The 13,801-nt window shown below is 39.9% G+C and overlaps 3 protein-coding genes across 3 annotated transcripts in view; 2 read left to right on the forward strand and 1 right to left on the reverse strand.

Annotated features, from left to right (window-relative positions):
• Window positions 1-2,167: 2,167 nt before the first annotated feature.
• Window positions 2,168-5,917, reverse strand: LOC306765587 (uncharacterized protein; the record flags this gene model as incomplete). Its single annotated transcript, XM_079253069.1, has 5 exons — window positions 5,772-5,917; window positions 3,540-4,225; window positions 3,345-3,458; window positions 2,782-3,124; window positions 2,168-2,307 (listed from the first exon to the last, which is right to left on the reverse strand). The coding sequence occupies exons 2-5, from the start codon at window positions 4,179-4,181 to the stop codon at window positions 2,168-2,170; spliced, it is 1,239 nt and encodes a 412-aa protein (XP_079109195.1). The 5' UTR covers window positions 4,182-4,225; window positions 5,772-5,917.
• Window positions 5,918-5,963: 46 nt separating this feature from the next.
• rnps1 (RNA binding protein S1, serine-rich domain) lies at window positions 5,964-10,033 on the forward strand. The gene is made up of 7 exons (XM_079252259.1): window positions 5,964-6,023; window positions 7,321-7,470; window positions 7,568-7,747; window positions 7,870-7,966; window positions 9,073-9,226; window positions 9,326-9,467; window positions 9,613-10,033. Coding segments are annotated over exons 1-7 (831 nt in total). The 5' UTR covers window positions 5,964-6,021; the 3' UTR covers window positions 9,719-10,033.
• An 869-nt stretch (window positions 10,034-10,902) lies between these two features.
• The window catches only part of LOC306765842 (arf-GAP with dual PH domain-containing protein 1-like), a 14,374-nt gene continuing 11,475 nt past the window's right edge, over window positions 10,903-13,801 (forward strand). Inside the window, exons 1-2 of the mRNA XM_079253350.1 lie at window positions 10,903-11,043; window positions 13,353-13,483. Coding sequence (XP_079109476.1) covers window positions 10,953-11,043; window positions 13,353-13,483 — 222 coding nt within the window. The 5' untranslated portion in view covers window positions 10,903-10,952. The remainder of the gene's footprint in view (window positions 11,044-13,352; window positions 13,484-13,801) is intronic.

The raw sequence follows: 13,801 nt of genomic DNA on the forward strand, positions 1-13,801 counted from the left end.
CAAAGTACCTGGAAAGAACCCACATAATGGTCATGCAAACTTTGTACAGAAAGGACACTGTTAGAACCCTCCCCAGCTGACTCTTGAACCAGTGACCTTGCTAGGAGGCCAAGGTGCCAAACATAACGTGACTGTTCAGCCTAACCAATCATCAACCAACAAACTGATTGATTTGCACCACATGGATGAGGAAGGTTTAATGGTTACCCACAGAAACAATTAGGCAGCGGGGGACAAAGTCAGCTTGACAAATCTATCAAGTCCGTCAAGGTGGTCACGCCTACGAATAACAGCTGGTAAACTGCTACCCACGTATTACTTGCAAGTGAAGAACTTAATAGGTTGTATGTTTGGGAAATTTTGCCAACAATCAGCATCAGGCTACAAGAAAATGCACAAGGATTCAAGTGATATGACAACCAAAGGTTTATGACAAATTTAGGAGTTTATATATTACAAAACACAACACAGGTGAAAAGAAACATGCTAACAGTAATACTGCATACCAAGCCAAATAAACTGACTGCATTTACAAACTCCGATTTATTAACTTGATAATTAGTCTTTAAATTATCTTGCTGATGTTTAGTCTTGTTTAAACACATTTTGCCAGGTATGTTGTCAAGGTAACAGTAGGGGAAAGGGCACCTGTTTCAGACTGCAGAGTACACCTTGCATAACATTTGATTACAAGAGCCGTGTTTGTGATATATTAATTACACTGAAACTAACCTCGGTGGTGCACAGCGACGTGCTGGCTAGCTCACAGCAAGTTTCTGGTTCAACTATTCCTGTTAAAAGTTTGGATTTTCTGTTTTTGTTTGTGTTCTCGGTACACTGCATACCTCCTGAAGATGATGCACAACAGATGCACTTTAAGTTAACTAGTGACTAAAATGTGAGTGTGTGTTGTTTGTCTTGTTTGACTTTGTGTTGGGCCCTGTAACAGACTCTCACTGATGACTCACATGGCCACAGCCCTCTGTGGGCCACAGGCCTCTTGCAACCCTGAACTGAAGTTAACGAGTATAAAATATGGATAGATATAGTTTGTTCATGTATATAAAAACCAGACATTGCTCTGTAGGATGGACAGAAAAAGGCAGATATATATTTTATTGCTGTCAACTATATTGTCTGATATCATTAATAATCCTATACTCTCAAATGTTTATGTGTAACAAAAATTTAAACTGTGCTGATCCAATATTTAGGTCCGTTTTGTAAATTTGTGCAGTTACATGAAGATAAATAAAAACAAACACCTATTTTGAACCATTATGAAGGTTATGACATGAGAAATTCTTGTTCAGACAGAAAGTTGGGGAGTATATCATCCTGAGAAAACTACTGATTTCACTTTTTATACCCTACAGCCAAACAGTCACACTGCTTCCTTCAGCACACTGCCAAGATGACAGGGCTACCTGATTAAAAGGAATGGTGTGGATGTGCCTCCAAGTTAACAGATAACTTTAGCTAAACACACATTTCAGAACACGGTCACATAACATGTACGCACTTGCACAGAATCTGAGTTTCACAGCTATGCTGCATGACTCCATATGTTCATGTTAGCTCTGCTCACTGCAAAAGACAAAGGGTGGTTGGTATTAGGAAACTCCTTACACGCAGTATTTATAGGTTTGGCCTGTGCAATTAATTTGTTTTTGAGCATAAATGTTCCAAGCTACTTTGTTGCCACTGTGGCTTTGGAATTGAGCATCACAACAAAAAAAACATGAAAATACTTTGAAACAAGAACATACTGTGGATCACAATCAGCATTTTATTATCATCCTATTTTTCCCAGTTGGCTAGTAGACAGATCAGAAAAATAACTATATGCACTGCATGTGCACTGCATGTCCTAGTGATATAAAATAAACTGATACAAAAGTAACAGTGTTTCCACAAAAGAACCAATTATTTTCTTTGATATGTAACTGCTTACTCTACTAAAAAAACAGGATAAAACATCAATAATTCATTGCAATCTATTGCTATATTCATTGTCTAAAAATGACTTGAAATTAAATTAAAAAGGCTACATTTTAAATCATACATTTCTAATAAGAAAATGTGTCAAATGACAATGCTACAGTCACGATAAAAAGCACAGTCAAGCCCTCATATTCCATAAACGCTGTTAGGAATCTTGAGCCCCTTAAGGAGCTTCCACTTTGATAGTATTGACCTGCTGATCCTGCGACTGGCGGCTAGAGTTCATCACTTGCTGAGTGGAAACTCTGCAGTCCTGAAAGGTGCTTGCTGAACAGCTGCCAGAGAAATCAGAGGTTTTACTTTCTGTGGTTGGAAAAGTCTGAGTATGAGACTGGCTGAATGTGGATATGTATGGCTGTGAGTAAGGTGGTATTAATGCTTGACTGTTTTGCTGCGGGTATGCAGCTGTATATGCTTGTGTTTCAGGGGAAGAGTGGGTAAGCGGAAGGCTCTCTGCACTGCTACATGGCGGATACCCATTCATGCTTGCAGGGCTCAGTCCTGGAAGTTTAAAGGTCTCCAAACTGTTCACATTTTCTAAAGAATTATAATTTTGTTGAATTTGGCTGCACTGACTGTATGTGCTTTGGCTAAAACTGAAGGTATCCTGGCTAAATGAGGTAGAAGCAGAGGCTGCAGGCAAAGACGAAGGTGATGGGGTTTTGTTTAACTGCGGCTGAACAGTGCTACAATGTGTTGTTTTGGAAGCAAGGGTTTGCAAAGTGCTGAGGATCTGCTTCTGAATTTGTGTCTGCTGCGATTGTTCCCTTTCCAAACGGCACTGCTGCTCCACAAGCATTTTCACAGCCAGGCCCAGGCTACGCACTTCAGAACTCAGGGTCTGAATCTGGTCCTGCAAACCCCCTCTCCCTCCAGAGTCCTGGATTGCTTGCTGTGGGCTTGGATTCCTCTCATTACGAGAGGTACCTTGGCCCCCAGGGTTCTGCAGGCGAAGAAGAGCAGCCCCAGGAGCCGAAGATGTCAAAGGTGCAAGTGGGCGGTTAGGAAGACGAATCCCAATACGAGGCAGAGGGTTGAGGGAACGGGCACTCAGTCCTGGTCTCTGTGTGGGAAAGCGCTGCGAGGAGCCATCATCTGCAGGCTGACCCTCGATAACAGTCTGTAACATTAAAACAATCAAAGAAGCAGTTATGAGACAATCTTACAAAATACAATAGTTTGAATGTTGCAAGATTGAAACTAAACAAATACAGTATTACAGACATAAATTCAAGCTGTATCAAGAACATATAAGTTCCAGAAGTACAAATATTTGTGTAAAAAAAACTGAACAGCTAAACACTACTTTTTTGGGCAATTATGATTTGCTGTGTTCTCACCTTTTCTGTAATCAGATCATAGGTTTGATGTGGTTGTGCTAAAGCGCTCCTCAAATCAGAACTTTGGATACCTGAGTGATCTCTCCTTAACAAGGATGCCACCTGGTGGAAAGACTGTCAGAAGAAAACATGAATCTATCAGGAGACATTTCCAATCTAGATGATGAAAATATGAGGGAATTTATGCTGGACTACCTTTGGCCTGTGTGACAACGCTTTATCCAAAAGTCTCTTTCGAGCTGCCAGCATTGAACTGGTTGCAGGAGAAGGTGTGACTCTCCGCCTGATTAATCCTCCAGAAGCTGTGAAAGTCGAAGACCCAGCACCTGCTTCTGCCCTGCTAACAGTGGACTGCGGAACTCTTTGCTGGCCATGCTGAGCAAGAGATGTGACGCTAACAATCTGGATATCGTTTTCTTCCTTATTTCCTTCTTGCTGCCGTCCTGGCCTGCTGCCTCCACTGGTCTCCCCTGACCGGGAGGAATTTGCACTACTTTCTGTATTTGCAGAGCTCTGTTTGGCAAAGTCTGTAGTAGGTGTAAAGCCAGCATTTTGAGATGCGTCCCGTATTAAGTTTTGAAGATTAATATTGCTCCAGCTTTCCCGAAATGCCCCAGTTCGAGCCTGTACCTGAGCTGCTAATGTGTTGCCTGCAGTCTCCACTGGTCTGACCCTCCCTGGCGGCCTACCCTGTAACTCCCTCAGATACAGGTAGATGGCTTGAGCAGACACTTTGATGTTCTCCAGCTCCAGCACAGCTTTGATCTTACGGAAACTGAGACCAGCCTTCCGCAGCTCCACCACTTTGTGTTTGGCAGCATCATCCAGCCTTCCCATGGTCTTTCACTGTGTAGCTGCCCCGTGAGTTTGTTTGCTAATCTCTAGAAGATTCATAAAATGGAAACTGTTGAAGAAACCACAGATGTAAACAATATAAAACATATTTCCAGAGTTCTGCTTTTATTATATTTTTTAAAAAGTACATTTTCACACTGCTGTTGCAGAAAAACACTTGTGTTAGCTTCATAGGTAATTCCAAATTGGCTGCAGTTGTGTGATTTTTCTGATTATGTTAAACCGACAACAACTTTATGTTCAGCAAACGGAATATTGTTGAACGTGTATTTGCTCTTCATAATTTTAGAACAGATGTTAATTTAAGAAAACTATGATTTAGGTATGATTTGTTTGAACATATCTAGGAAATACCGTTGTCAACACAGAAAAGGGTTTCAGAGTCTAAACTGCAAACATAATGCATAGGTCTAAACGTTATGTCTGTATTGATCTAAAATTTAAATGTTAAGGAAAGAATGAATAGATGGAGGATTGCATTGTCTCTATTTAATCAACTGTTTTTATTTAATACCCTTCTCATGGTGACTTATTTTGTTGTATTGTAATTCTTTTACCACACTCTTCTTCATCTTCATGCCGCTTATCTGGGGTCAGGTCGCGGGGGTAGCAGCCTAGGCAGGGAAGCCCAGACTTCCCTCTCCCCAGCCACATTTGCCAACTCTGCAGGGGGATCCCGAGGCGTTCCCAGGCCAGCCGAGAGATATAATCCCATAATATAATCCTGGGTCTTCCCCGGGGTCTCCTCCCAGAGGGACATGCCTGGAACACCTCACCAGGGAGGTGTCCAGGAGGCATCCTGACCAGATGCCCGGGGCACCTCAACTGGTTCCTCTCAATGCGGAGCAGCAGCGGCTCTACTCTGAGCCCCTCCCAGATGACCGAGGCACCTCACCCTATCTCTAAGGGAGAGCCCGGCCACCCTGCGGAGGAAACTCATTTCAGCCGCCTGTATATGAGATCTTGTTCTTTCGGTCATGACCCACAGCTGGTTACCTTTGGAGGTAAATAGGCCATATATATATATATGTAAAACCACAACTATTTTATAAACTATCAGATTAATCCATAAATCCCTCTGTATATAAATATGATCTTGGATCAAATATATATACTATGAACTCTTGCAACTGATCACAATTTCTTGTACAGAAATGTATGTGATCAATTTTTAAATTGACGTTTTCTTCCAGTCATTGTGTTTCTGAATACACATTCCTGATCTGTGTATTCACAGTTAAGCGTACAATCAGAGATTTCATGTTGTAGCTCAAACCCAAAAAACATTACATCAAGCATCTGAAAGTATCACATTTATTTTATGAATGATCAAAATAGACATTCACAGTGTGCTCGAGCCGTTTAGTACTGACAAAGCCATGGTTAAGTTGAATTACTAACACGTTGCTGCCTTATAGAAACGCACAAATATTTGTCAATCAATGTCCTTTGAGGAGTTCTGTGAAACTGCTTTTTCAGGATTAGGTAAACACGTGTTGCTATTTGGAAGAAACTAATACATGATAGCAGAGCTAGCTAATGACAACGACCATAATAAAGTGTTGTTCTCACCTTGCGAACCGCTCTCAATAAAAGGGCTAAGAGCTCAATTGTCGTTTCTCATTAGATTAATCTGGTTTCATTCCCTACAAAGACGTGTGTCGTACAACGATATAATTTATATAATGTCACATTTCATCGACAACATAAAATAAACAAATGAGTTGTAACTGGCGCTACGCAGTTTCCGTTGTCGTCATCAACTGGCGACGGATTCCCAGATCGCAACTTGTAAAAACGGATCCGCCGCGTTTCAAGCAAAATGTAAGTCTAAACATTTTTATAGCGTAGAAAATCTGACTTATAGCATGCACACACCTTTGATTAATTACTGCAATGTGTTTCTATGATATTTGTGCACTGAGAAAAAGAATGTACTCTGCAAATTGTGGCTGTTTTACCTTGTTTTCTCGAGCGATTGAATGAAAATTAATGGCGGCGGGTGTCTTAAGAGTGGTGCTTTTTAACCAACTTAAAATATTTTCGATTTTTACAGTAAAGATTTTTTAAATTTTGATTATGTCAGAAGTAACGATGCTATAAAATACCTCTGAATTATTTAATGTCACTTCAGTATAAAAACTTAGTCAAAGCAGGGAGGTGACCTCATTCAAAACAGTGGCTTTTAGGTGTAAAGGTTCAGGTTCCCCCTTTTAAAAGAAAAAAACTAAACAAAACAAATTAAAACTTTATTTTAAAACACCTATTTAAAATTTGTTTCTTTCATTGGATTATTTGTCGCAAGGAAATGTATTAAGAAAATACTTTTGTGATCTAAAACAGTATTTAGGCACAATTTGAAAGAAAACACAACTGCTTAAACAAAAACAGTTTATTGAAGCTGTTGACCTAGAATAAATAAACTTGTTTGATCAGCCATAATAAACAAGATTTTTCTCATTCACACGACAATAATGGAAAATGATAATTGTTAAATGCATTCATACAGCATTGAATACGTTTGAATATATTTGAAAGAAGTTAAATAAAGAAACCAAATTAGTATCAGTGGTCGATAGGGAGGCATATTTAAAACCTACGTAATACATTTTAAATGTAATGAAGATATCAGTGTCAAACTAAATTAGTTGGTTTTGTAAACCTCGATTTTTTTTTTCCTTTTTCATCTGCTTAAATCTTAGTCTGCTTGTTTTTACCACATACAGTCTCTTATCTGAATTTTCTTTGTTTTAATAGTTAAAGGATTATTGTTAAGCCATCTTCTTGCAGAGAGTTCAGTAAAAGTAGATATGGATATGGATATTAGAGAACAACAATGCTGCAACTAAAGTAAAAAAAAAAAAAAAAGCAGCATGAACAACAGATGCATGAATAATACCAAAATTCAGTGCGGACTCTTGCCATTTATTATTATTTCTTTTTCTAATTGGACATTTGAATTATTTTTATGGTGAGCAGAGTCCTTTTAAAATTTTTGTGTGAAGCCTTGGTCAGAATAAAAGGTGTGTGTGGAAGTTTTCACTCAAAATGCAGGTGACGATACATTTTGATATCCGATGTAAACAGGACAAAATTAACAGTAGCTTTCCTCTGACTTTAGGGCGCCATCACCTACAAAGCGGAAGGAGGATGAAAAAACGAAAGATAGAGGCAAAGAAAAGACTAGTACCAAGGAAGGAGACAAGGAGAGGGGGCGAGAGAAAGTAAAGAAACGTCGTAGTGCTTCCTCCGGCAGCAGTAGCAGCAGCAGGTTTGCTTTCCAACACATTCTTTTTAAGCTCTATGCTCATTTTAGAGGTAAAATATGTCCTAGTTTTTTTTATTCTGTTTTTACTGATTGGATCCAGGTCTAGCTCATCATCCAGCAGCAGCTCTGGGTCTGGCTCTGGTTCCTCAAGTGGATCCAGCTCATCTGGTTCCAGCCATTCTGGATCCTCTAGCTCTCGATCCTCCTCCTCTTCAAGCTCCTCAGGATCTCCAAGCCCGAACCGCAGACGCCTCGACAACCGTCGTCGCTCCCGCTCTCCGTAAGTCTCCCTCATTGAATACAAAAAAGTCTTATGCTTTTGGAATATGATATCTTGACTTCTCACTTTTTTTAACATCATAATTATGTTGATTTTGTTTCATGATTTTGATGCTCAAAAAGTCAGAAGAGGGGAGATGATAAAGAACGAAGGAAAAGAAGCCCCACCCCCAAACCAACCAAAGTTCACTTAGGAAGACTGACCAGGAATGTTACCAAGGTCAGCATGAACTAAACATCTTTGTAGCTCAGAAATGTCATTCAAGATTATGTGAACACCTCCCAGTTACTGTGGCAAATACATGATCAGGTACTTGCATGGATTAAAGAGCAACTGTAGAAAGTGAGAAGTCCATATTTACCTCCACCAAGGTGGTTATGTTTTTTGCCTGCGTTTTTCTGTCTTGTCTATTTGATAGCAAGTTTATGCAAAAACCACAGGGCAATTTAAAAAAAAAAAAATTCTTGATAATCTTTCTAGATCTTGTTTTACTTTGGATTCGATTAAACTTTGGAGTGATCTAGAAGGAAATGTGGACACAGGAATTTTTAAAAGGATTCTTTACTACTGTAAGATAGAAATTGTGTTATATTATTATTACACAATGTCATTACACCCACATGTCCAAATGATGTGGGAAATAAACAACAGTTACATTATACCTCATGTATAGAACATAATGTGGTGAATCCAGTTTTATATTTAGTAACATAGATAATAAAACAATATGGGATTGATGTTTTATTTTTTACATCAAAATTATTATTGACATCAAAATATGGGTTAGTCAAGTTGCTGGTTATTAATTTTAAAATATAGATAAAAGTCTAAACAGAGAGTTGATAGGCAAGGTAAAAAAGAAAAAAACCTTCACTAAATAAACAATGTGTTATTTTGCACATGTTGAAAAGAACAGCGAGGCCTAGCATATCTGGTCATTGAGTCCGCGTACATAAAGCTAGTTTGTAAGTATACTGATGTTGATTGTTTTATTTTAGCAATAAAAACAGAACTGTAACAAGGTTGCTATGTTTTAATTAAAAATTGACTATTAATATCATAATTCCAAGCACAAATAGTGCGTTTTGAACATCAGTGAATTCAACATATATAAATTAAATGTAAGACGATAACGTAGGATGTAAATCACAATATAGCTGAAAATGAGTGCTTGGAGGAGGCATGCGCTCGCTCTGAGTGCTGTTCCAGTTACTGTGTTAAACAGACTGCTTAAATCAGAAATTTTCTATGAACTAAGTTAAAGCAAAAACATGACTCAAATGGAAATGTCTTTAATGCCATACTGCTGTGTCATGGTTGAACAGGAGCACATCCTGGAGATCTTTTCTACTTATGGGAAAATTAAAATGGTTGACATGCCAGTGGATAGAATCCATACACACCTGCCCAAGGGCCATGCTTATGTGGAGTTTGAGACCCCCGAGGAGGCCCAGAAGGCTCTTAAACACATGGATGGAGGTAGGCAAGAATCAAATCCGTGCTTGTGGATTTCAGGATTATCAGGGCAAATCTTTCGTGTGTTAAAATCAAACATGTTAACGGCTGTTAATTTGACAGGACAAATTGATGGACAGGAAATCTCAGCAGCTGCAGTGCTGCCTCAACGAATGCGCAACATACCGCGTAGACTGTCTCCTCCTCGCAGAATGCCACCACCTCCACCAATGTGGCGTCGCAGCCCCCCACGCATGAGGAGAAGGTAGCATACCATTTTTAACCATTTGCATGATTTCCAGCTACACTTTACATTTATGTACTGTGGTTAGTAAGACCTACCTTTAGCTTTTACTGCCCTCCCACCCAAAGTGTTCGTTCTTATCGTTTATCCTTTTGTATCCATACAGGTCCCGCTCCCCAAGAAGGCGATCCCCAGTACGTCGTCGCTCTCGCTCCAGATCTCCTGGTCGCAGACGCCATCGCTCTCGTTCCAGCTCTAACTCCTCTAGATAGGCATGTGTTTTACATGTAGCTGCCACAAGGTCTTATAGATTCTTAAACCAGACCAGCTTTAATTAAGCTTTTCCACACCCTGTGAACTCAACAAAAAGGTTAAAAAAAAAAACTGCATCGTCTCCTAAATGGAGAAAGGAAGAGCAGAAGGGTTTATCTTTACATTTTGTTTCTATATTGTGTGTTAATTCGATGCTGTTGTTTGTTTTTTTTTCTGAGTTTTGCCAACATTTTGTTTCATGTGACTTGTTTTTTATTTTTACATTGAATTGAATTTTTAGACCTTTTTGAAAAATAAAAATGCATAAACATCAAGATTCAGAGATTTGGGATGGATTTTGCTTGTAAACTTTCTTGCTTTACACCTGCAACATGTTACTCAGCATCCTTTACATCATAAGTGCCAAAGTTCAGTCATCAAAATCTACCATCCTGCAACTTTTAGATGCATCCTTCGCCAACACACTTGAATCAAATAGCTGAATTTCCTTTTCTGCATGTCATCCAGCTCTGCAGAGGCTCAGTAAGGAGGAGACGTGTATTTGATTCAGTTGTGTTGGAAAAGGGTTGCATGTAAGTTGCAGGATGGTAGATCTCAAGAAATGAACTTGGGCACCCCTAATTTATACAATTGCAGACACTTTTTTTTTTTTTTTTTTTTTTTTTTTTTTTTAAGTGTAAGGCACGTGGAGTATATTCACATGTCCTATATTTCAACAGGTCAGTTGTCATCTTTGCTCATGCTGACAATTGTCTGCAAATTCATCTAAAACTGGTGTGAAAGCATGAATTGGAGAAAAGGAGTAAAGGGGCTTGGTTTGACAGTGAGGGACAGGTTTCTTGTTTGGCATCGAGTTGTGCACAAGTCTGCTGGTTACACATTGATTTGAGTCAGGTGTGTTGCTGCAAGAAAACTCCCAAAACTTGCAGGACTGCGGCCCTCAGGACGGGAGTTGCCCACCCCTGATGGAACCTGATAGTCGAACGCATTTCTGCACATTGACCACTAGGTGACTCCTGACTAAAGAATGAAAGATTTTAGCTTTTGCATCTGTCATTGTCGTACCTCCTAACGGCTTTGACAGCAGTCCGTACTCCAGTTTCCAGCCTCCTCGCAAGTAATAAACATCACGCAAGCAGCCGTTTCGCGCATCCTCAGTGCTGTACGTCCATCACATTTATATCGATGCATGACTGAAGGTTTCAGCCGCTGATCGGATCAGATTCGACTATAATGGCTTCAGAACAGGAACAGAAGAGAAAGCGGGTTAAGCAGCTTCTAGGGAAACCTGGGAATGGAAACTGTGCCGACTGCGGAGCTGCAGGTAGGCTGGACGCGACTTACTGACGACTTCATGTCACTTTGCGACCACTTTTATTTACAACTTACGTCACTTTTTTTTTTTTTTTTTTTGCGCTATAAAACCTGTCAAAGTCATTCAACCGCGCCTGTTTCAGTGCATCTTGCGTTATTTCTCTTTAGAGGACACAAAGTTCTTATTTAGGACACGATAAACTAACTATATGGGACAATAAACATTCTCTGGCTTTAGAGGAGTAAATTTATTAAGGTCTTTTGTAAAAGAGCCAATAAAGACGTGAAATCCTTGGCTGTAAAGATTTAAAATATTCTAACTAATGTAAACTATAAATAACCAGTGGTACGTCTGAATTGGGGGAAACATACAGGATTTATTCTAGAAAGCTTTGTGGGGGGAAGAGACTGTGTACATTTAGGCTTCTGCATTCCTTCTCATGCGTGTGGTCACACACCTCGAATATCACTTCTAGTTTGGTTTACACTCATCAGATCTACAGAAGCTTGGCGTCACATGCAAACAGGTGTGGTTTGTGAAGGTTATTTGCTCGTGAGATTCTAAAAGGATGCAGCTGGAGCCTGAAATGCATTGAGTTTTATAAGAGCTGTTAATAACTGCTCCAAACATTCATTTCTGCTAATTTCATGTCCATTCCTTCAGGTTTCTTTATAGTTTTTTTTTTTTTTTTTTAACGATAAACTGAAAGTGAGAAGTGACAGATTTTAAGCTTAGATTGTGTTATTGACTGAGTTTAGGATCAGCTCACTGCACTTACTGCGATACAGTGCAGCTTGGAAATGGACTTTAAATAAGACAAGAGAATGCAATGCAACATGAATAAAGTTTAGGCTCCTTTGCTCTTATCTTAAATTTGTGTTACATAAACTGTATGTGTAATAAGACTGGGTTTCATTTAGCCTTTATTTGGATTAATGGGCTGCATCTCACTGATGCAAACATGACACTGCCCACTTGTCTGGCTTGATTAAAAAACAAAACAAAATAACCCCACAACATAAGTTTTAACTTCACCTTGGAATGATCTGAGTAGTAATTCTGAATATAAGCTGTATGTGTGTATTTAACCCACAGACCTGTGCTGTAACACTCATGTGCTCAGCCAATGGCTCAACATGAGTGTGAATTAGGGTCACAAAGACAAGCCCGCTATCTCTAGCGACCTGCTTCCTGTCTTCTCTACAGTATGCTCATGTGGGAAGTATGTCTTCTTTTAGATGCACTGACAAATAGCTTAGTGTTGAGGCATACTTAACCAGTTCATACCTCTTGCTTTGTAAGGTCCTCCATGATGTAATTACTGGATTCTTTCACTTGTTGTTTATATTCTGCACTTTCACAGGTTTTTTTCCTGGCCTGAGAATCTGCTCATGTATCTAAAGCTTTTCAAGTGAACGGATACTGTGCTTGACTTTTTTGTACTGAGTACTCAAAGTGGGATGTTCAGTCAGTGGTCTTTCTGTGTGCACTTTGCGTGCTTTCCCCTTGTGTGCGTGGGTTCTCTCTGGGTACTCCGGCTTCCTCCCACCATCCAAAGACATGCATGTTAGTTAGATTCATTCAGGGATGTCCAAAGTCCATCTTCAAGGGCCAATGTCCTGCAAGTTTTAGATGTATCCCTGTTTCAACACACCTGACTTCCACTAAATGGATCCCACAGCCGATGAAGTTCTGCACAATGACTGAATAATTTGAGTCAGGTGGGTTGGAACAGGGATACATGGAAAACCTGCAGGATTGTTGCCCTCGAGGACCGGAGCTGGAGACCCCTGGGTTGATTGGTTACTCTAAATTGACCCTGGGAGCATGCATGGTTGTTTGTCTCTCTGTGTTGGCCCTGCGATGGACTGGAGACCAGTCCAGGGTGTACCCTGCCTCTGGCCCAATGATGGCTGGGATAGGCTCCAGCTTCACACGACCCTGGATTGAACTAAGCTGTTAAGACAATGGATGGATAGTTCTCAAAGTTTCAGAGTGGTATTCATTTTTATATTTAACACCAGTTATTTATTTTCAGGAAAACGGAGCAGTGGTTTACACAGTTTATACATGAAGGTTATACAAATGTAATTTATACATCTGAATTATTAATTATATCAGGACAGTATATAATTTCTCTGGTCGGCTGCTTAATAAAATAAAAAGTGCAGTTTGGGTTTTCACATTTGTAACAGGCCACAAAGTTTAGATAATTTGAAACAGCATTTTATAACACTGTCCTGTTAGACATTCTCATCAAATCTTCTTGTTATTTATTATTCGTGCATGATTCTTTACATCCTGATTCTGCATTGCAGACCCAGAGTGGGCATCCTACACCCTGGGAGTGTTTGTGTGTCACAGCTGCTCAGGCCTTCATAGAAACATTGCGCAGATCAGCAAGGTCAAATCTCTACTGTTGGATCCCTGGAGCCCCTCTGAGTTGGAGGTAAGAACTGTTTGGTCACTTTCATTTATGAAAGTCCTGGAAAGATTAAAAAGCCCATTTTTTTCCAGAGCAGATCAGTCATTGTTTTAAACTTGGCTTGCAGTAAAGCCTACAACCTTGCTTCACCCATACTGCCCTGCTCCATTGAGAACATCACTCTCTGCCTCCTGCTTGGCCTCTGCAGCCCTGGTTGGGAGAATGAGAGAAGTCATCAGTATCAGTTCAGCTTGGATTGAAAGGAATGAGCCAGCAGCTTGCAGACACAACTAGCATCTTTGTGTATGCATGCAAGGGTGTTTGTGTGTGGGACCTTGAGGA

This window comes from Telmatherina bonti, assembly GCF_933228915.1.
Source record: "Telmatherina bonti genome assembly, chromosome: 14".
NCBI lineage: Eukaryota > Metazoa > Chordata > Actinopteri > Atheriniformes > Telmatherinidae > Telmatherina > Telmatherina bonti.